Consider the following 24,552-nt stretch of genomic DNA (forward strand, 5'->3'; position numbering starts at 1 on the left):
TCAGGGAACAAAAGACCACGATTAGCCTCAAGTACTGAAGAGGCTGAGAATTGCCAAAGGGCAGGGAGAGCTTAATTGCAGGGAGTGGGGGTTTCAGTCAGTCTATTCCTGATAGCTTCTGCCCTTCTTCCCTCCTCAGGACAGGTGGGCTCTGCACCCATCCTCCCTGCAAGTCTGTGGGGTCCCTCACACACCCGGCAGCCCTGGACGGGCCGCTCCGACGCGCATTTATCCCAAAGGCCGCAGCTCCTCTCTGCCTCTCGTGAGGGGCTGCTCTGGGCCTGCAGGCTCTCCAGCACGGCCTGCGCCATGGCCGCCTCCCCACACAGTCCCTCGCCCGTCCAGGCTCACTCACACGGAGCTGCTGGTGGCTCTCAGCCCTGCCATTGCTCTCTGTGGGTTGCAGGGACACAACTGCATTCTCACCACAGCTTGCAGAGGGGTCTCTGGTCTGGTGCTTCTCCTTCCTCCCTCCTGCTCTGGCTGTGGGGTCCGCGTGGCCGCCTCCATCTTGTATCCCTCTTACACCTCCCGCCTCGCATTTCAAATTCCCGTCCCCTAAATAGTGATGGCAGAGGCGCCAGATTGGCCCAGCCGGGCTGGAGGTGGGTGTGAACCCAGGAGCCGGGGGAGAGTCCAAGAACTCTTTACCGGGTCTTCACTGCAACCCGCTCCCCCTGTTACCAAGCAAGAGCTGCTCCTTGCTAAATCAGAACAGACAGCATTTTGTCTAGCCAGAAAGATCAGGACTGAAAATGGTCACTGCATATTTTACGTCCTTTATCCTTATTCTGCAAACTCTTGTTTTGGCCATCAAAAAGACACATGGACCCCTAATATAAATTTCTTATGCAGAAACTTTAAGAAGCTTTGACAAGTAATTTTTGAGACTAAGAAAAGAAATCTTGTTGAAGTTCATGGGAATTCTGCCACTGACTTCAACAGAGACGGGGTTTTCAACTGGAGTCCTGACAGTTTTCAACAAACCACTCAGAAAACATTTGGTTAACATAGAGATTATCAATTATTCAGTTTCCAATAACATGTTCTTTCCATGGAAGCATTTAAAATGAAACGAGTGTGATAAAATTTCAAATTACTCAAAGACTTGACACTAAATCAGCAGAATATCTTAACATACATATATCACCTGGTCTTCTGTGCAAGTTCTTAATTATAGTTCTGTAAGTGACTTGGAATATGAAATTCCCAAAGCAACGGAATAGCTTCTAAGCTGGTGATAATGGACACAGACAAGAAATCTGATGTTATTAAAAAGTAGTGAAGTCATTATGCGACATAATTATGAAGAGGCAAAGACTGCTTTTGTGAACTAATTGTGACTTGAAGGCTGTTTCTTTCTGGGAAAAGGAATCTAAGTCTTGCTGAAAGGCAGTAAAGTCTTCACATCATCTCTGAAAATGGGCATCGGGCTCCCAACCGCTTGGTGACATGATCTCTAGGTCATTGTGGTGCCTTTGAAAACTCTACACCAATCTAGATCTGAATCTGAGTTTCACTTTGGCACACAGCTCTCCCCAGCTACTTCACGTGTCTATAATTCTTATTCTCATGCTATTAATGCATCTGGTGGAAGCACTTCCTTGTCAAATATAAAGCAGTCTCTTTCACTGACCTTGGTGTGGCTGGCTGAAGTGATAAACATCATCTTTAGCTGACAGAGCTCTGTACCAAAACCAGTTATTTCAGATAAAAAACAGTGGTTTACAAATCATTACCCAAAATGAATTTACTTTCCTCAAAAATATTAGTACAGGCAGATTCCTGGCTACTGGTTCTCAAAAGTAAAAGCGAGTAAAATTTATTTTTACTGAAGCTCAGCAGGCATAATACAAAGCAAAACCAGTGCCAAGATTTCTATAAACCTGATATGTAATACCTAGGTTTTGGTTTTTTTTAATGTTCCCTATACCTTTTTTTACCCTATCTAGAGGAAGCCTTCTAGAGTTTTGATCTGATTTGAAATATGCACCGCAGTCAATCCCAAAGTAAAACCACAGAGTGAACCTTTGACATCAGTAAACATTTCCTTAAGGATCTGTCACCAGCATTGCCAAAACTCCCTCAGTTGAAAGTCCAGAGGTGAGGTCCTCTCTAACTCCAACACTTATTCAAGAGCTGTTGAAAAATCACTGACTAGGAACATATGCTATAGGCTCTGCACACATGTACTCAACTCCTGGTTGCTCTGGAGGAACAGAACAGTGACCTTTCACACGGCTTCCCCATTAAAGCCCCAGATTTTGGGAAGCTTTACCAAAGATGACCTTGCTAGAAAAAGAATGGTAAACCTTGCAGCCCGGAGTGAGAGGAAAACTGACAATGACTCCCTGCAAGGTTGAGCCCACCCCCAAGAAAAGTCGCATCAGTATTTAGAAGGCTTAGGATACAAGGAAGTTATCCAATCCAAAATGGGTCTTCTGCTTGAAAGTGAAAAATTTTCCAGCTTATAAGTTGGGCTACTGCATATAAAATTAAAGTATTAGATGGATGATGTGTGGGAGAACAGTTTCCAGTCAAGTATAAAATGATTTACAGTTGAGAGTCAACCTGTGATTGAAAATCGCCCTTAAACTCTCATGCTATCTGGGGTAACTTTATCTCTAAAGATCACAGAGCTCTGCATTTCTGAGCAAGTTGCTCAGAGCATACACATTTGTATAAGTCACAGGCTCCCTGGTACAGTCATGTACCAAGTGATTCCTGTTACTCTTTCATTCCCCTCTCCCTTGTTACCTGCCGAGCTCTGTGAAACAGAGTAATTGCATCACACCTGCACTTACTGACACAGAAGAGGATTGCCTTCCTCTGTCATAAACCTTTTTTTTTTTTTTCCTCTTTTGCTTTGCTGGTCAGGTTCTTTCTCTGTCTCACTGCTCATTGCATACAAGCATATACAAGCCAGATGGCTAAAACCATCAATCTGTGTTAAGATTTATGTTAGGAACAGAAAGGTGAAAGGCTCTAAATACCGCTGCTAATCCCCAAAGCCATTAAACCGCCTCCTCCTTGTTGCTCATGCTTCTATTTGTATTCTTCTTCGTGTTAGCACGTGGAGAGTCAACGCTGTACAAACACCTTTTATTTTTAACTGTGCATGCATTGAGGAGCTCTTACAGGAGAGCCAGCCCCACGCTGCAGGAGGCTGTTGTTTCATCTGCATTCAGGACCTGCATCCTGGGCTGTCCGCACTCACCCAAAAGCACTGCATGCTGCTGGCTCCTCCCTGCCTTCCTCTAACCTTTCCTCAGCTGCCTGGTCTCACCCTTCAGGATTTGTTCCTTTTCTCAGCACTTTCTGTCCCACAGTCTGCTCATCCTGTAAATGTGGCTCTGTGTACTGAACATAAGCAGGAGAGAGGCTGGGAGGGCACTGAGGGACCAGGCCAAACTCTCTCCTGCAGCCTCTACACGCACACACACAGGGAAACAGAGCACTGAGATGGCCAGAGCTGAAGAGGAGGTTGAAGTGACAAGGTGGTGATCGTACTGCTGATACCTCAAAAAAAAGCAAAACCCCGAAAAACCACAAAACCTTTTAGCACTGACAGCTGCAGCCATCATGTTGAACTTATTTGCTATACAAAAATAAGGGTCCAGTTAAAAAACTTCCTACTGTCATGCATTTGCCTAGCAGGTATGCTAGGACGTGTCATTCCATGATCTGTCTGTGCAGTTTCCACTACAGTAACAGAGATGTGTAGCACAACAGTCTCACAACACTGAGGAAAATGGATCCCATTTCAGGGCAGTCTTTGCTTGCTCTGTACCCAGTCTTGGAGGACACAATAGTTTGGGCCAGGTACCCGCCTTATGCAAACTGTCTAAACCATGGTAATACCTAGTTTCCAACAGCTGAAAAGATGATGTAGTTTCTGACCCTCTCTATTTCTCTACCACACTTGTCTCCAAAACTTTGTCCCAAAGTTTCACCTACCTGTTTACATGACAATCTTAATATCCTTATGGAGCTTTAGAATTAGGTGTCTGCTTCAATCCTTAGCAACTGAAAAAGCACTTCTTTTTGATTCCTTACAACCACTGCTGCCACACAACAGGAGCTTCACAACAGTATAGAGGCTCTATGTCCATCTCAACCTAAAAGAGCTGACATTTTTGTAGCATAGTAAATCGCACAAAAACACCCCAAGGTTTGATGAAACCCAAACAGACCTATGAAGCTTGCAATAACCTAGGAGCTAACAAGCTCTTTTGGTTGTCTTGATCCCCTGCAACTCAGCTCTCCACTGGGAGAGTGCAACGGACTGACCAATAGCACAGAAAACAGAATGTGTTCTTTGAGGAAACGCAGATTTGAAACTCTCTGCCAGATGAGATAAACTAAACCCTGGCCTGACACTTTTTCACATCTACTTGTAAAAAATTTTCTTCTCCATAAAGCTTTCCCTCACTCTCAGTGCACGTAAGAGGAAGAAGAAAAAAAAGAGAAAGGTTAACCAAAAAAGATCCTTAACAAAGAAATCACATTCTTCTGCTACGGAAGAAGAAACGGGGCTTCTTTTGCTTCTGAACATTCGTATCCTTTAATCATGCAATCCTGCATGCAGAGTAATAGGCACTATATAAACCTCCACCTGTCACTAAGCAAGTTTAATCAAATTTTTCAGTCTGATTATAAAGTAACTTCCACTGATACACTCTGTACCTCCTGGCCTTACTGCGGCACCGGTGCAGTTTTTCTTCCTGTGTTGCTTAGTTACACTGGTCCCACAACACCGGAGTCTCGCTGAATGTAAAATGTGTTTGTAGCTTTTGAAGCCTTATCAAATAGAAATCCTTAGTACCAACCTCCTAAGAAGTTAGGCACTGGGTTTTCCTTTTTTGTCACCACATAGATGGCTTCTTTTATGTACCATATCACTTGATCTACTGTAAAATACATATACCACTACGAGCCTCAGCAGCATATAAAGGCTACGTGGTAGCCGCCATTCCCACTGTGAGTGAACTGGGCAACGTTGTTCCAGTGCTCACAGCCAGGATCAGATTTGGATTTGTTTCCCAGATGCTTCTACCTTACACAAAAGGAATGAGGCTCTCCTTGGAAAGAGAGCCTACTGCAAAACTTCCTTCTTTCCTCTCTGCCCTAAAATACCAACAACTGAGTTTTGTTTACACAAGTGCTGAAGTGGGTTTCTCACCCACATGTATGCTAATGTAGTAATCACACACAAAATGGTACGTTTTGCATGTGGTGACACATTTCTAAATGCAAGCTTCTAACAAAATCTCATCAGTAACCTAAGGCAGAGGCAATCAAACAAGACAAACACAAATTTAACTGCATCCTTTGCAATTAGAAGCTCTCAAGCCCGTGAAGTGACTCAGTGGCAGTGACCAGAGAGGGAGGGATATTTTTGAGCATGACATAAAATGCATTCCAAATGCTTTACATGGGATGCCACAATATGCAACACAGCAGGAAGAAAAGATCCTGATCAAAGATGTATTCACATGAGGTATTACTCAAAAAACCCTTCTGCTTGCTCACCTTCTTGTGCTGTGCACCTGAATGTGAAGGACTGAGTACAGAATGGAACAGCAATACATTTCCCTCCCCCTTCCAGTTTCTCTCTGAGCCTAAGGTTACATACAGACTGTGGTGATTAATAACCACTGTTGGACCAGTCCTCTGTTGGTTGAGCTAATCCTCTTCAGTTAAAAGACCTACAGGCGTGGCGGCACCTCATAGCAAGCGCTCTTGTACCCTCATTCTGTGTTGGGTGAAAAACTACTTCCTTTTGCTTGTTTTCTTCCTGACTCATCACTTCCTGAGACACCTTGTACTGCCTGTGTTACAAAACAGGGTAAATAATTGCTCCACATTCACCTTTGTCATTTTTCCACTCATCATCTCCCCTGTGTGCTCCCACACTGCTGGTGCACATGACAGCCTGGTCCTTGCATCCATATGACTCCCAAGGCTTCAAGGGCATTCGCACCCCCTGTCACTTTGCTGTTTCAATGCAGTCCTTATCCTGGTGTCTCCAAGGAGCAGGAGATCTCAGGGATTTGCACTGAATGGACATAGAAACAGCCATTTTCCCTAACTTCTAGACTAACTGTGGGCTCCATTGACACGCTAACAAAAGGAGATGAGGGAAAAGTCTACAAGGTCTTAACTGGCACAACGAAGAAGAGGCTCAACTTAAAGCAAAAGCTACTGACAACAGTACTTTAAGAGCTTACAGCCTCATTGTCCAGAGCCTGCTCCAAGGAGTGCCATTGCTGCCGTCAGGAATGAGGGGGCAAATGATTTTCCAAGCTACGTAACAGATAGTATTGGAAATCTGTGAAACCAGAAGATCCAAGCCCAAATTCTGAGGTCACCCAATACTTGCTAAGTATTGCCAAGTGGTTGGCAACACAGCCAAAGTGTAGAGCAATGCTCTGTCAGCACTCAGACAGAAAATAATTCACAAGGGACTGTACCAGGTTTTATTGTAATTCAAACTGAAGCAGGAAAATGCCCATTAACTTTTTGCCAGGTACTGGAAACACACTGCCATGTTAGAACGTGCTAAGAACTCTCTCTCTGTCTGCATATTTCCTAAGATGCTGAAAAAAATATCTGAGCTATCACTTACATACTCTGCCTCCAAAGCACCACTCCCGAGCTGCTTCTTGTTCATCCTTCTGCACTACATTGAGACACTGGCAAAAGGGCTAAGACAAATACTCCAATGACAGCACTGGCACAGTCATTGCCACAGCAAATGAAGACAAAAGCCCACAGAAAAATATTGTTCCACAGTTTTATGAACATATTTAGCTTTTAGTTAGCTTAAGATGTTATGAGGTAAGTTGTTTCAGACACATTTCGTAATGGATCGGTATTTTAAACCTTATGGCTATATTAAACTTTTGGATTGAGAACAATTTTTACAGCATCCTATTTATGTTGGAGTGTACTTTATCAGGATCTGTAAGTGCTGTGACAGAGAACTAGAGCTAAGCCAGCATCCTGTTCTGGTGTACATGCTCTTCCAGCTTCCCCATATGAGCAATGCTTCCTTTGAAGCCTCTGCTACTGAGGGACAAGTAACCATCAAGGGAAACAGCGGGGCTGTGCTTCCTCCCAGCTGTTTTGAATTAAGTCCTCCAGCGAGGGGTCTTGCAGAAGCCATCTGAGGATGACAGCCTCCAATATAAAGACAGCTCAAAGGGGTGCAGAGAGCTTTTTGTATACATGTAAAATTATCAGCGTGACACAGCTTCTCCAAAAGCACTGCTGCCTTCCACCCACCAAAAACCCCTCACTCGTCTGCCTGAACACAGGAGTCCCCTCCTCTCCCTCACATTTCCAGTCTGGGGTTACATTAAATGCTGACACGGAGTCTGAAGCAGGTCTGATATTGAAGGGTACCCTGGCATGCTCTCGATAGCTTGATGCATATCTCAGGAAAGGAAAGGGATACATAGACATGCATCCTCTCATTGCACATTCACCCTGTGGAAAGCCAAGCAGGATCTCTAAGCGCCAAGTCAAAAGTTATACAAGCCAGAGAAACCAGAGAAGCTCCTGAGCATCCCAACGCAATGGCAGGGATTGCAGCTCCACCAGAACTGGAGGGTCAGGGAAGCAGGACTCGTTTGGCTCCTTCAAGCAAATAGGCCTGGATTGCCCATCACCATGGCACAGGCCAAAGACTGGGACACCATGTCCCAATCTTTTGCTGCTGTGCATGGCCATTTTGGCTCTGCTCCAGCTTCTGCTCAGCCTCGTATGTGTTCATGTACCCACAGCAGGTGTCTGGACATAAATTTAGGCTCTGTGAGCCCATCCACAGTGCCTTGAAAGCTTTGTGAGGGAAGCAGTGAAGAAAGGGAGATGACAGTCTGAGTGTCTCTAGTTTAAACCTGTGAAAACACAGGCGGTTATCAGCTGTTAACATGACAACCTGAAAAATGGAGATTGGAAAAGTAGCTGCAACCAAAGCCTTTGGGATAGCTCTCATCCATTAGGAGAAGGCCAATGGAATTTCAAACCCAAATCTTACTCCCTAACGTCCTCTTCCAGAGAGGCCCAAGCCCCAGTGGCGCTCACACACCTGTCTAAACTAGTCAGAAAAAAAATAGAGCCTTGTGAATAACGAGGTAAATCACTACCCAGGTGAAATCTCAGATAAAGGATACTGGGTACTTCCAGTAAACTGCTTGGCACCTATCCACATAGTAAAATAAAGGCCATGAAAAATATTTTGTGGACTACATTCCGGTGATGAATTAAGGAAACGAATCGGCTCATGAACACTGCAAATGCAAATACAGAGGCTAAATTTATCAAATGAATTACCCATTTGATACAGGATTACTTACTAAGGGCTAACTTATGATTCCTTTGCTCCCAGCTGAGGACTGCTTCAGCCTCAGTGAAATCTGCCATATTAAGCGAAGCGGGCGATGCTTCTCAATACCAGTACAGAAATTACAATCTCTGCTTAGGAGTCCACTCACGTATTAGTGCGGGGATCTGCCTTTTTAATACAAAGCCCTTCATTCAGCCATTTAGACAGTTTTCAATTTGATTCCAAGCCCGGTAGATCTCTCAACAATGAATTTCCTCTGCAATTGTAATACATTTGCACATTTATGCACAACTAGGATGCTGTGCATCCTCCCGAAGTAACGGGAAGATTAATATAAGACAGTAGCTCTTATCCCTGCGCTTTGGGTAAGGGGGACAGTGTTTTCATCAACCAAGATAAAAGCAAAAAATGCATTAAGTGTGATAACCTGGGACAGAGGGGAGAGAAACTTTTTTTCACGATGAAGCAATTTCTCTCTCTATTTCCTAACGCCAACTGATCCGTCTCAAAAAAAATGAACAAGCTCTTGGGCTTCGCATCCTTTCATTAGCTTTGAAAGGACACAGAGTCTAAAAGTGTGCATCTTCCATTTATCAACTGGTCTAATAAAAGTGCAAACCTGTCCTCTTCTCTAACAATTTTAGCGATGCTTTGGTGAAGTAATTTTGTTACTCTCTTTAAAATAGTAGGAATATAATATAACCTGGAATGTTGCAGCTTCACAGTAGGTACCCTTTATAGCATTATTCCTGTCTCAAGAACATTTGCAGAAACAAAATTATTCCCCTCTCCAATCCACTGGTAACAGGTGGCAGATTTAGAAATACTTTATGCATTACAATTTCAGAGAAACCTTTCATAATATACTATAGCCACCATGAAAAATAAGCATTTGCCAAAGGTCCTTACAAGATTATCTACCTGACATATTAAGTAGCTAGGTATACACAAAATACAGAAGGCAAAAAAAGAGGTATCTTGGCCTCCAGCTGGCAACTGTTTACAAATACTCTTAACTTTACTCCTCCGAATAGCTTCCTAGAAGCATGTATCACTGTAAGGTCGATGTTGGTAAATCCTTTCAAGGGGAGCTTTTTGTACCATTTCCTGGTCAGTCTTGTAAATCTGCATATATTTAGCAATAAAAGCTACGCCTAGCATCTAGGCTCCAAGCAGAACTCTGTTAAAAGAAACAACGAATTCCAAGAGAAAAAATGATGCGAGTATCAGCTCCTTTCCCGGAAAGCTCACTCACAGCACTAGTGGCAATGAATCCAGCGATGTAAGAAGCACACGTCTGAGCCAGAACTGCAGGCAAGGGTATTTTATTTGCCTGAAAGATATGTAGCAAGACATTCTCTTGGATTAAGCTGAGAGAATTTCCCAGTGCAGCTGAAGGGAGAATGGTCGGCTATCTCATTCCACTTGGAGATAAGACTTGATTAGTAAAAACAATCACTGTTTGCTTCAAATAATATGATAGAACAGCAATCCATCTGAGCACAGAAGGTTGGTTGTTCTACTGAAACAGCCTTCCATCCTCACTCTTTTTTCTAGCAGGATATATAAAAGCTTCTCAGCAAAATCTCAGAGCTTGAACAAAATTTATGTGTGGACCAGAAGCCTTTAGTTTCTAAATCTGTGCTTTTCCAGACAACAACTAGGATGAGATTCTGAGTTAAAGATTAGGTAGCATCCTCCCTTGGAGCACGCTGGCTTTGGCTCGGGTTCTGTACAGGCTACTGATTGCTGGGATTGAATCAGAAATGCTGAGACTGTGACAACTGGTCTGTTGCTGAACAGCTTTCCTGTGCTCCTAAGATATGAAATTACTCAGAAGTCTGCCTCTTCCCCTATATATTTGAAGTTTGCAAATGACAAGGTTCTTGGCAGTTGTCTTAATATCAGTACTATTACTCAACTAATTTCTTTGGCATTCGACTCGCAAAATAGGCCTAATGATATGTTCAACTAATGGAACAATTTCCCTATATCTATATTCCACTTACTCTAATGCACTGAGGTGTAACTCTAGTTTCATTTCATTATCACTTGACTAGCTCAAGCACTCGGATGTCTTTTTTGGATTTATTAATGCACTGGGTTTAAAGTAATAACTATTTATGTATATAACTCCATGAATATATTCTTCTTTCTAAGCATTTTTGTCCACATCTATTAAAGTAGATATATTTCATAATGTTTCTGAATGTGAGACACACTTTAAAAATGTCTTGATGTTTTTCTCTAAGCTTAAAGCAATATCTCAGTGTTATGCTCTCCTGTGAGCCTTTAGGTAGTGTCCTATCAATTTAAATTTAACACAAGTCTATCCTTAAAGACTTTCATTTCCCTACATTAATAGATTCACTTAAAAACAAAACAAAACCACCAGTCCCTGCAATGCCTTTCACAGTCTATGTATCAGGAATTTATTGCCAAAGGTAGAGACAGTTGCTAATTCCTCGACACAGAACCATGCTGACTAAATCTTCTGTGCAAGCAGCCAGTCCTGCAGAGAGATGGAGTATCTCTACAGTAGGAGTGTCTGCTGTGATAACTCCTCATCAAGCTTACTCCTTTAAATGCAGATGGCAATTCATAAGAGACCAGAAAAAAGGAGGAACAAACAGCAGACACCACGGTCATATGGTGATGGCTACTGGGACCTTCAGCTGATAGCCTCACAAGTAGGCTACAGGCAATTCAGGATGGGCTGACTTCAGCTGACACCTGTTGAAGTGGTGGTACCCTACAGAAAAGCATCAAATCAAGACAGCAAAGAAAGCCTGAGATTATATATTAATCACTTGGGCACTCCTCCAGGAGAGAGTCCTAGATACTGATTGTTTCTCCAGGGACACTAACAGTGTTTTGGACAGCATGTACCCTTCCTGCCTCTCCCTGTCTCCTAGCAAGTCAAAGAACTAAGTGACTCCTATAAGGGCATACCAAATGTCTGAGGTGATTCAAGGCATCTCCTGAATCACTGACTAATGACCCTACCATAGGAAATTCTTCACTGAGTCAGCTTAGTTTTTAAAGCTTTTCCTTTTAAAGCTCCGGCTCACCAGCCAGGAGGTGCTCAGGTCCTCCTAGAAATCAATGTAGTTAAGACATATCAAAACTTGTTTTCAGAGTCATCAGTGGTAAGAAAATCGCACTGCCTGTGAAAATGGGCCCTAAGATCTTTTAGCAATCTATGCCAAACTGTGACTGCTGAGAACTAAAACATCTTTCTCCAGACAGCTGTCTGCGTGAACATTGGATCAACCTTTTTTATAGTCTCATACTTGCAAACCACTGGATTTGCTGCACCTTAGAGGGTCCCCACCACGACCATCTCTCTATGGTCATATATAAAACTCCCAGTTTTAGTTCAAGCAAAGAAAACTCTACAAAAACTTCTTATGCATGAGAATAAACATACTTTCAAAATTATGGTACAATGGACCATCTATATAATGTGGCATAATGCCATTAAGAGTCTTTATATAATATCCAACCACACAACCACAAGATTTCTGGAGACAGGAGTTCAACAGTATCAGCTTTTGAAAACCCCCCAAGAGAAACAAATCTCCCATTTTCCTCCCTTTTCCTTCTTGGGCTTGCCCTGCTTCAGCTCTGAAGCACCTTGTCTCTCAGACTTTCAAACCCAAGTGGGTTTTACATTTGTAACAACAATATCAGGCTTTAATCCATGATTTCAAAGACCTTAACGATGAAGGTGAGTATTAATACTCTGCTTTGTTGACAAGCTGACACTGCAGTCTACTCTTGCTTAATCTGAAGGGCAAGGACAGAGGCAGCAATGGTAGGCAGTGTGCTGTCAATCCTATATGTTGGGATAAATTGCCAGTAAAAAATAAAAGCACCCAACGAACAGATTAGACGTGAATGTAGTCGTTGAAATGCACGTTCCATGTGCCCCAGACAAAGGTATTATTAAGCAGTTAGACAGCATTCTATGCTACCTGAATAATTCAATAGGTCTTTAAGTTTCAGCTGCCAATCGCCTCAAACTGCAGATTATAAAGTCTTCTGCAAAAAGCTTTGTTCTAGTGAGATGAGACAGATACATCACAATTTCCATGCTACCAGCCAAAGTAAAAGGAATAAAACCACTGTGACTACTGAGACAACAGGGTCCTGTAGAATTATCGGAGACTCACAACACACCAAAGCTCTGCTTCCTATTACTCAAAGGCCCTTTCCACCAGATGCACAGCATAGGGAGTATTTAAGCGACTGCTGCTTCTGAGATGGATAATAAAATACTAAAATCTGGATGTTGTCACACATAGCAGGTCTGATGTCATAAACCCCAAATTAAATGGGAAGTTAGGGTTGATAAAAGAAAAATGAACACAGATTTCTAATCATATACGATCCAAATAAATCATGGGCATACAGGGGGGTGTGTTAAACAAATTTACTATCCACCAGGTTTTCTTAAATTCTAGGAAGTAACCTCCTGTGTGAAACCTAAGATGAATGGCTAACATTTGCCAAGAGCTCCAGCGAGAGCCATCTTTCTCCCGTTCATTCTCGCACAGGGACGGCTCAAGTTTAAAGTTCTCATTCAGACACAGTTGGGCTCTAACCCCTGCGGTATCTTTTCAGACCCAGAGAAACCCTACCAGCATCATTAACGAAAGAGTAAAGCGTGTACAGAGTGTATGGAAAAGCAACATACACTAAGAGCTATATACATTAGTGCAAATCATTTTCTTCTCAAGAGCCAGGAGAGCCAGTACCACACACCGGGGTTTTGGGAGGGCATTGGGATGGAGCAGAGAAAGAAGAACAGCTGTACTGAACATAGAAAAGCAGGCCTTGATTTTCCAAAGGCACTATCACAAGTACTTTCACTGGTTCACAAATTTTATATGTCTGCATTTGTCCAGGATCAGAGCCTCTACGTGAGGCTGATCTTTAAAGAAAGTTTACATTGTAATACTTGGCTTTGGCACAGAAAGAAGAACGAATGCCAACTGTTGTCTTTTGGGTGCATCATATTGTCAAGCCACACAGTACTCGATTACCTACCTAGAGGGAAAAACTCGCCCATTTTCTTCTTGAAAATCTTGTAATCAACTTCCAAAAAGACACAGAAGATGATACGATCCACCTGTAAGAAACAAAATTATTCATGGTGAAACGATGGCAATCATAAACATTTGGCAAAAATAGCTAATAAAAGCAAAGGAACTTTTAAGCCAACAAGCTTTTATGCTCCAGGCAAGCAAGAAAACACAGGGATGCATGTTTGGACTTTATGGTGCATCTGTGTTGTAATTTATAAAACAACATTTGCAATTGCAGTTCACAACTGTATTCTTTGTTAACTGCCTCCTGTTTATGCAAAACCACTCTTGTGCGCAGTATAAATGACTTTTGGCATTCTAGATGAGTACTGGGATGCAATGTTTGATGAAAGAGTCACATGGGGGGCTTCTAATAAGCATACAAAAGAATAAATGGGTAAGCAAAGAGCTCTTTTTCCAATCCTTGTCCGACAAACCTATTTGCAAAAGCATTTAGTATTTTAAAATGGCTTTAAAAGGTTTCATGTGGTTTTAATTTACATGAAACCACTTACTCTTGCTATAATACAAGCCGAATGCAGCAAAAACAAAAGCTGATTAGATGACAGGTAGCACACGGGGTAAATAAAACATTTAATATGCCATCTACTTAGCCAGGCTGAGTGTATCAATGAAACCACAGCCCATAATATATGTGCCACCCACCAATGACTTCAAATAAATTGTTAGGGAGATCACTATACGTGAAAGCTGTTTCTAAAGGAGACCTCCCAAAAAGCCAAACAAAATCCAAACAGAAATCCAAAGCCTTTAAGACTGAAAAACACCCACACTGGACTTCACTCTAGCCGTGTTCTTTCTTTATTGGTTTGCAAGGCGCAGCACAAACTGCCTCTGCAGCAAAAAACCCAGCTCCAGGAGGGAGGAATTTAAAATGACCCTCCCACAGATCAGCTGAGGGACTCTCAACCTCGTAATCAAGTTCTTCTCCAAAGTGCACAAGAGCTTAACCAGAAAGGGATGAAGCCCAAGCAATGGGAGACCCTGCACCTCGGCAGGCATTATGCTGTCCCCGTGTCTCCGTGGGCAATAAGCCTGTCTGTCTTAGCTGAGCTCCTCGCCGGCACCTTCTCTGCACGCACTAGAAATAGCATCAGCCTCCTTCCTGCAGGGAGGAACACTTAAAAAAAAAAGCCTTCTTGCCCTTATCTTCAGTAGAAAATCCTGTCCTTGTGTTAGAGCTGCTAAGCAAAGTGCAAGTTTTGGCTTTGGAGATAACATTATGCTGAGCAGCTCAAGGACATCATTTTAGAGCTCATTTTGGAGCAGCTTGGTAGAATACAGAAGGGAATGAGGGCAGGCAATAACCCGTTGTGCTGGGAAATGGTAGTAGTTGCTAACAAGGACATCTCTGAATCAAAGCTGACAACAATATCTGAGAGAGCAAACAAGATAGGAAATATGAGACTGAAGATACAGGTGACGTGAGTGTTAAGGAAGAGGCTCGTGAGCGGCAGAGAAAGCAGCAGGACAGAGCTTGGGCAGACGCTGCTTGCTGGGGAAGCAGATAGGCAGATTTATGAGCAAGGAAACTGCCTGGTCCTGTCTGCTCTTATGATGTTCACAGAAACAAGCTGCTCTGTGCATCCCTCGTAAACAAACCAGGCTAGACCTTAAAAATATGCTGGCCTGTGTCACTGGCTCATACTCTTCACAAGGGATATAATAAAGAACCCAGATGCTGGTTAAGTGCTTAAGCCAAAAAGCCATACTTATCTGTGTACTCACAAACTTATAACGTAAAGCACCAGCAGCAAGAGGTAGGTGAGGGTTTCCACCTAAGTAAAGTTGTGTGTTTTCAGCAGGGAAGCTTTAGACAATGAGTGCTTAATCACACTGCTTGTGAAAAGTGGTTTAGGGTAGTGCTGGGGTGATGTTAGATTGCCAGTCTTTATCTCTGCCTCCTAAGCAGAGTGGATATTCAAGCATTACAGTGTTAGGCTCAGTACCCGAACCAGGACAGACAAAAGAGCAAGGATGGAAGCTTAGAAACCAGAGGAGGAACTGTATTCCCACGCAGAGACATTCTGAGTCATTTTGCTCTCTCTCCAGTCTCATATCCTCTGCTGTAAATACTACAGACATTCCCCTCATTTTATGTAGTTCAACTTCTCAAGGTGTTCCCTTCACTTTTATTTATTCTGTGCAGTTGACAATGATAAAACTTGTGCAATCCTGACAATTTCTACTGCTTCCAATATAATTCCTTAATTTAAAGATAGGAATCTCTGTAGAAATGGCAGACTATTTCCAAATTTCTAGCCTCCTGACTATATACATGCTATATATAAACATGTTCAATTTTTTCTTGGTGTGAGAGAAAGTGCTCTATTTTTAAGTATGCAGAAGATATTGTGATGACAGTCGAAATCCTGTGTTTATCTGATTGAATGGCATGTGTTGGCAGATAGTAAATCTGAAATTAAACCATATTCTATCATCCTGCCAGTCATTGACTATTTTATCTAAGATCCCCAGCTAAAGTTACTTGAAATTAGGTATGGAAAGTAACCTTTGTCCTCACTGTTCCTGTTCCAGCTACAATAAGGAAAGGTTTAATCCAAGTGACTCCAGACCTGCCTAGTCTGCTGCCCCACAATAGCTCAGCAGGCCTTTTGGGATGTGCACTTAAGAAAGCAGCAACTTATTCAAAGAGGAAATCTCTCCTCTCATGTGCTTAGGAAATGTCTACTTGATTAGATGTTTCATGCCTTTACAGAGGGCAGCAACTGGTCCCCAGAGACTCCCACAGCCGGCCCAGGGAGCCCCCGGTGCCTTTTGTAGGTGCCTGGCTCCTCCACAGCTGACCAAGCACCATTCAAGTGCAGCAGAAGTTTAAAGGAGTTGCACGTTGAAGGTATTACAGCTCATCCTTGATTGACAGCTCTTCTTTGGAGGCCAGCATTAAAATCCACCATCCCCTGTCAGAGCCTGATTAAATTCTGCTCGCTTCACAGCTATGAATAGGTGGATCAAAGAACCCCAAAACTAAGAGTGCTGCAACACAGGAAGAAGGGAGTTAAATTGCATGAGCTGTTCACTTAGTAGGCAGCCTCACAGCTCAAGGCAGTAAGTACATTGATTTTAGTTTTTTAAGATATATATATTATTTTCCTTGGGCCCTGCTCTCCTTGCCAGGCTCCACTGAATTTCAAGGGGGATAACTTCCCAGTGATGTTGTTAGCTGCACCTGATAAGGATCAGCAAACTTCTGAGGCTCTGTGTGGCTCACAGGGCTCAGGCTGTTTTGCTGTGGAATGGACTCAGAGGCAGTCATTAACAACATGATTTTACAAGGATACAGCCGAATCCCATAAACTGAAACACCCCCCCTCCCGCCACTAGGTATATAAACACTGTTGGTCTTAATAGCAGCAGCATTGATTTTAATACAAAGAAACTGGCAAAAATATCTCCTCCTGGGTTTTTTTTTAGTGTTTTTTTTTGTTGGTTGGTTGATTGTTTTTTCCCTTGTGAATTTGAAAGCACTTCACATCTAGCGAGTTTTAAGTTTATTGGCAGCTTAATGCAGCTCAGGCTTTTTCTCTCCTAGATCACTGTGGAGAAGAGCTCCACGGGAGCCTGGGGTGGATGGGTGCTCAGGGACTGCTCCATCACAGCAGCATAGGAAGCGTAACAAGCTGCTGAGGGTCCCACAAAGCACACAGCAGAGCTGGGAGCTGCCCAACTCCACGGCAGCCCAGCTCCACTGATACATAGCTACTGCTGATCAGAGACAGTTCTGCCCACAGAAGACAAACGGGACAAGAAGCTGGACACGCACCACTTGAAGAAATGGTCACAAGCCTTGCCACATCCAAAGCCACAACAAGAGTCTGCTGATGCTTTCTGGCAACTTTACAACCTTTTTAATGGATTCTGTGAGCAAGGAAAAGGCCCTGCCTTCCCAGCAAACTAAAGGTACACACCAAGCTCCCCAGAGGATCCTTCCCTCTGCTGCAACATGAATGTGGCCACTGATAATAGGAGAAGTCTATACTCTGCAGCTGTACCTATATATATATTTTATGTTCAAAAAGTCTCTGTTTTTATCTCAGCCCTTTTGCTGTGTCCTCTAGTAGGTTGTCCAATTCCTCTTACTTAATTTCCCTACCTGTTTAGGGAACAGTAATAGCTGTGCACTACAAGAGGTGTTGCCAAGCACAATCCAAAAGATGTGCCAAATGTTGTCATACGTATTGCTGTATGTGTGCCCAGGTGCCAAGCTGGATATATCCAGCACAGATTTGAAGCAGAAAACTGACCAAAAGGCATTCTAGACTATTTTATCTAATGAGTATTTCCATGTCATTGCCATCTTGCATCCTAACACAATAACAACTTGCAACGAAAAGAACCCCAACTGCATTTCAGGCTTACCAAGTATTTCACGTGCATCCACAGAACCAAGACATTTACCTGGCAGGCAGTGACTGCTTTTTATTACATGTGACAAATTTCCTCCTAGGCTAAATCTTACCAGAACGTACGCAACCAAAAAAAAATACCAACTTGTAAAAAATATTTCCCAATCCCAAATCAAATTAATGGCAATAAACAACAAAGAGAATGAAGCAGCTTTCTGCTCTTTGTATGTGGAGCAAATCACTTTTGTGAAATGGCCCTGCCTGATCCCACCAGGACCTATCACTGGTGAACACCAGAAGCTTGCTGTTACATTTTCAGTTTACCAAACATTCTGTGGATTTAATTTCAAACTCAAGGAAGACAAACAGAGAGACTTTTTACTGGCTGCGGTGTGCTTGGATCAATGCCTATACTCCACAACACCAGAAATAACATTTGCCTCCTTAAGAATTAAAGTTGTTCTGCTACTCAAATTTCATTATCCTAAATCTTTAGATACCTTCCCAAACATATCCTTAACAGTCACAGTTCAGAGATGCCTGTGCCCATATTAAAACTCCCCGACTACAATGCCTGTAAAGCCCTGAATGTGCTGTAATCCCACATTTTCCCCTCCGTTGGGACTGTTTGAGTGGCCCCACTGGCTTCATTGCCCACGATGACTTCCATTACAGAGAAGGGAACAGAGTCCTCCAGGTCAGGTTTCTAAATTATACTCTTGTGGAATCAAAATTTCAGTTGTGGGAAGCAAAGAGTAAGGAGAAAAAGCTTTTTGATGTGCCATAGAAGCAGGCTACGAGTGTCTGAGATGGTACCTGCACACTGTATGAAATTCATTCTGTTTCTGTGGAAGGGATTCAGTTTGCCACATCTCTCTCCCTGGCTTATCTTCTCATTTTCCACCTCTCTTTCTCTCCTGGTTTTGTGACATGAGTTTCTCCCTGCCCAGGACTGAGCTAACACCTTGCACTGGCAGAGGTACACTTCAAAGAGACCAACATTTGGTCTCGCATTCTTAATGTTAAACAATACTCTTGATGCTGGCCATCTCCTTTTCAGCCTACCCACTGCCTGATCTGATCCTATTGCAACCAACTAACAGATGGAAACACTAGCTCTAGAAAATAACACAGGAACCTGTCATATCCCTTGCAGCAGCTGCGATTCACTTTGCCAGAGGCACTGCCTTTCCTGAGCACCATGCACATGTGGCCAGCTGTCCAGATAGCCATCTGTCTGACTGGAAAGAGCAAAGAAGAGTGCATCTCACTTGGAAATGAGCCACATTCGAGGCCAGAAGTTCTCACACACTCCTTCCAAAGGTGAAAGCTTCAGGCCCTGCAAAAACTACTCATTTCACAGCACTGTAAATTAAAATTCAGTCTCCTGGTATTATTACCAATTTCACAGCAACCATTAAAGCATAAAGCCTAGCTGACTGTCTGCTCCTTTCAGCACAACATCACAGTCTATAATCGTGGAATTACCCTCAAAAAGAACTTCAGTTCAGTATTTATGGCAAATACAAAGCTTCGGTGCCGCTTCCATCCTCAGAACAAGGTGTGAGGCAGAGGTCTCAGACTGGTGATATGGTGAATTGGATGATCAACGAACTGTGTGATGATATTCACAAAGCAATTCACCTAGCCTTAAGATCTTTACAGTTGGCCCAGTTTCAAATCCACCGCAGACCTGAGCCAAAACACACACCCCAATCACTTGAACTTGCAAGCACCCCAGCGAGCCCAGCTTCAGGCAAAGCGGCAATCTCTAGATCATCCTTCAGTCCTGCTGGTGGAGGAAGAAAGACATCCTCTCTGAGGACAAAGCTCTTGGATTCTCATGGGTTTGAGTTTTGAGATTCTTTGAATCTAAAGTAAAAAACTAAATAAAAATCCACATTAATGTAAGCCTCCTGCAAGTGATTGCATTAATGGAGCGTTGTGATATCACATCAAGAGCAAATACCCATTGAGGACTAGCTATGAGGAAGCAACTCTTCCTTAGACCAGCACATTTCTTAGGCAGGCATTGAAAGACAAGCATAAATCATTTTAGAATTCATGTGTTCTGTATTATATTTTTATCACAAATAGAGTGGAATGTTTTCAGTGGTGGTCTCACTGAAGTTAAAAATCAGAAAGTTATTATTACTGCTTTAATATCCTGCTTCACAATGGCAAGCATATTTTGCTTGGAGTGAGAGATAATTAAAAGTCCAAAGGCAATTTAAAAAAAAGCCCAAACCAACAACAAAAACAAAGGCAGAAATTTATCACGAGTTTAAAATATTAACACAAATGACAGCCCGAAGGAACGGTACGTGGTCGGACTACATCATCTCTAGAGGTCCCTTCCAACCCCTACCATTCTGGGATGCTGTAAGGCTTTGCAGCAATCCCTGCCTCTAAAACAAAATGCAGTGGCAAGAGTCTTCACAATGAAACTCAAGATAAATTCAAAACACGGTCAGCACACGTCTCCCTGCCTACTGTATCTGTTCCTGCGGTACTCAGCAGATGAGGGCAAATTACTCCCTGTCCCACATGGCTGCCAGACACATCACTGCAGCTACTACCATGCCATGAGCCTACCTCTGTATTACTGTAACACACTAAAAACTCTAATAAATGTCCAGTGGAGAGGTACTTTTACCCACAGATCTCAAACACAGGTAAGCATTACAGCTTTGTGAGAGTTCTGATAGATTTCTGCTTCCAGGTAGAGATGTGATGTGCCCAAGGTCATAGAGAATGAGAGTACCAGAACTAGACCAGAGGCCTGGGATTTCTTCTCCTATTCTCTATCAGATGCTATGGGAAAAAAATGAATCCTATCAATGTTCACAAGCAAAGTTCACAAGCTTCACTGCACACCACAAGTTTTCCTCTAGCATATCCTTTCAACACACACCTGGTATTGTGAGCATCAGTAATGAGAACTCTTTTTCCATAACACTTTGGTTGTTTTATAAAGGTTACTTATTCTCTTTGAGAGAATTCACTCTGTGCTTTCAATTTGTTTTTAACACATTGTATTATTCAAGGACAGGTAGAGCTCTCCCTTTTGGACCCGGTGACTCTTCATGTTGAGCTGTTACTTTTTTTGTATGAACAAAGCACCTGCCAGACAAGCAAAGTGGCTATCCTAAAGAAGCAAACTAGATCTAAGGCAGGAAATAGCAACAACAGTTTCTGAGGATTTACTAAATGGTCAGCAAAAAAACTGTGTATGTCCCAATTATTTATCTATTGCGTTGTTCTATGACAAATAAGTCATGACAGACTAATACAGTGCTAATATAAACAGAGACTATAAAATAACAAATAGTCCACATGTGAAGCTTGCTTTCCTCAACTAAAAGTTTTTCAGTTTCCTAAAGGTGAAAAAAACCTGTAAAATCAGCCTAGGATTTAAAGCAATGTCTCAGTACATTTCTTTTGATGGTCACTACAACTTGTCAGGAAAGGGGCAAGAGAGTAGTTTAAAAATGCATTTGTTTTTACCAAGATATCCATCAATCTGCACAATTCACTTTTATGCCACACAAACACGGTGACATAAAGCCCATTAATCTTTTCCAGCTTAATACCTACTGTCCTTTGAAGATACATGTTTGGAATATCTGAAGGCGACCTCCATTTTTCACAGTTACCAGTCATAGGGCAGCTGACACAGCCAAGATAATCCTGTATTCAGCGAAACTGGGGGAATGAATGGATTCTGATGAATGTAATTTGCTATCTCAGTGACAAATGGCAAATGTGAAGAGAGGGTGTGCATGCAAATATAACTGCGTTAAATAAGGGCTTGTGAAGGATAGTACTCTGAAAATATCTGATAGGCAGTTTTACAACAACCATGTGTTTTTGAAGATATAAATCATCAAGCTTACTTAAAGTTATCATTATATCTTCTTATATCCTCATTGTGGATCTCTGCTGAATAAGACAGAGTTGTGGCACACAATCAAGCAGGGGGCTGTAATTCCACAGGCCAACTTTTTTGCACCACATTTTACCTTACAACATAATCACTTTCAGTATCTTTTTAGTACAGTTTGGACTTAAATACCCCAAAGTTCCCAATAATTAAGAGCATCCTAAACCTGTCTGGGCATCCAGCCTGTGGTACGTTAATTCCCAGAAGACGTTGTGTTCCGCTAACACCAAAAAAGCTCTTTGCCAGATCCCCTGATGCTGAGGTGTCACTTTGGAAAATTACTGTATTCTTGATGTTTTCCCCAGTTCTGTTGTAGTGTCATGTAATATATACCAATACAGTATCCACTCCTTCTCAGGGCCAGCAGGAGAGTCAGCACTATTTGCTCAGAGTCTGCTGCTCAAGGAAAAAGAATAACATGCTTGAAAACAGAATTGTAATCTCCTTGCCATCATCTTTGTGGCTGCTGTAAGGTTCTGAAAATAAAACATCCCCAGGTTTTAAAACCACCCAGAGAGTGCAAATGATGGTACCTCCTGCCCTTCAGATAGCTAATCCAGGTTTGGATGCTTGAGCCAGCGCCAGGAGGAGGCAGAGCTGCCTGAGGCTGGGAACCAGCAGGGAGAGCAATGAGGATTCATGTCCTGGAAAGTAAAGCTCTGTACTGCTGTGATGCTGAGGCAGAGGATGGCAGTGACTTCAGGTATTAATGAGAAAACAACAGGTCCCTGTGTAGTGGGACCTACGTGCCTGTCAATCCCAAAAAGCTCTGCTTCCCTCACAATTCCCTGTGGCAGGGGTGTGCATCCTCTCGTGGTGCAGGAATAGGAGCACGCTGATGTCTTCTATCTGGGACAGAAACATTTGTTTCTGTCTGTGCTGCTGAGAAGCCCTAAGCAGGCTCCTGAGCACACACAATAAATGTTTTAGCTGCAGAAAAAGAGCAGGAAAAACAGTTCCTAGAAGCAGCAGATGATGGCTTAAATAACTTTAAGTGCTCTGTTACAGGCAGGGTACATTTGCACTCGCGATCAACTCAGCAACAATTTTCTCAGTGAGGTCGAACAAAGGTTTAAGCTCACTTTGGGGGCTGGGGTACTTCACAGCTGGTGACTGCTGTCTCTTGGGCTTTTCACAGCATTTTCCAAATTACTGACAGAAAAATTGTGGCTTGATCTTACAAAGTTGCTTTAAAATTAAACTTATTTAAGTATTTCTATCACAAGAGGCCAGATGACTCCCACATACCAAATTAAACACAAACCTACAAACCTAGAATCTGGAAGGTTTCACCTTAGAAACCTTTGTAAAATACATGATTTGACATAGAAGTCCCCCAAATCAATGCATCTGAGAACAGTCCCTGAAAGAAACTCTTGCTGGGTAGTTCTCTTCTGCCAGGACATTTTCTTTAATCATTGTCATTTTCATCCTACATTAATCTTCATGTTTATCCAAAAGCCACTGATTTCAAAGAGGTTTTGCATCAGCACAGCTAAGTATTTCCCACCCTAATGGGAAGACAACAACAGCAGCTTGGACACAAGTTTGTCTGGCTGCAGCTAGGTTTTCAAACATTCAACAAGAGTCACAAAGCCTGCACTTTTAGGGATGAAAAGTGCTCACTTAACCTATATTAGCAGCACTACCACTGTGATTGTCTGCAATGTACTGCAAGTTCTCTCCCTCAGCACAACTCCATATATTCTCTATTCTTCATTCAAGGGAGAACATAAGTAGAGATAACACTGTTGTGGAAAGTCAGTAATTACTCCCCATTGAGGGGATTAAAACTCCTGCACTGGAAGCAAAGTGAAGGTTTAACATACCTGCTACCCAGGTTATAAAGAAGCGATACACACGCAGAGTTTGCAAAACTCTTCTTCTAAAAAGTTTTTTTTGTAGATAAAAAAGTGCCCGTCTAAAATAATAAATTAAAAATTGCTTTCCCAAGAATACAGGCCACATTGCATAAGTGGAACCAGCTCTGAAACCACCACACATACCAAAACCTGGACTGAATCTCATTTACGTAAATATTACCTTATCTCTCTCCTTGAAGAAAATGTTTCACGATTATCTGTCATTTAGAGATCAAATTAAACTCACTAATGCAAGCTATTAAAGACCATTTTTAAAGGATAAAGGTTGATTTTCTCAAACACTGTACATGTCTCATTCTAATGCTTGAATCTTTTTTTGCCATCAGTAAAAAAGACAGAACAGGCAGAAAAAGAAGCTATTACATTTCCAGCACTGCTAGTAAAAATACAGTTCCATTCCCAGGATGCTCACTCCAGTGTTTCCCTAAAAAGGAGATCAACTCAGTATCATTTGCTTACCGTGTGTCAGATAGATGCCAGGTAAAGTATATGTAATTTAAAAAAAAATGTCTATTTATCCCCTTCCTACACAAAAGTTCTTTCTTCTTTTTGCAGAAAATCATTTCTTACAGTCACAATTACACCCTATTCATGCCTGAGACACTATGGTAGGTATGACAAAGTAATGGGTGTTTTTATTAAATAAGAATGACTGTAGAGTGATGAGTTATTTTTCACAGGATTTTGCAATGGTTGATTTCCAGCATCCTGAAAGAAACCAAGTCAGGAGTCTGTCTGATCTAAATGCAACCTCTGCAGAGTTTTTTGCTGCTCAGAAGGGAGATCGGGAAGAACAATGAGCAGCGAGACAAGGAAACAGCATGTAAAACGCTCTGCAAGAACTTGAGCTGGGTCAGCTTGGGGAAGGGCTGTACTTCAGAGTCTGCTTTTGGGGTAT

The 24,552-nt window shown here is 42.3% G+C and overlaps 1 protein-coding gene across 2 annotated transcripts in view; it reads right to left on the reverse strand.

Annotated features, from left to right (window-relative positions):
• The window catches only part of MACROD2 (mono-ADP ribosylhydrolase 2), an 858,454-nt gene that overhangs the window by 67,859 nt on the left and 766,043 nt on the right, over positions 1-24,552 (reverse strand). For both annotated transcript variants that reach the window (XM_061989226.1, XM_061989225.1), the window contains exon 9: positions 13,403-13,484. In XM_061989226.1, coding sequence (XP_061845210.1) covers positions 13,403-13,484 — 82 coding nt within the window. The remainder of the gene's footprint in view (positions 1-13,402; positions 13,485-24,552) is intronic.

The sequence above is a fragment of the Colius striatus genome, chromosome 2 (genome assembly GCF_028858725.1).
Source record: "Colius striatus isolate bColStr4 chromosome 2, bColStr4.1.hap1, whole genome shotgun sequence".
NCBI classification, from domain to species: domain Eukaryota; kingdom Metazoa; phylum Chordata; class Aves; order Coliiformes; family Coliidae; genus Colius; species Colius striatus.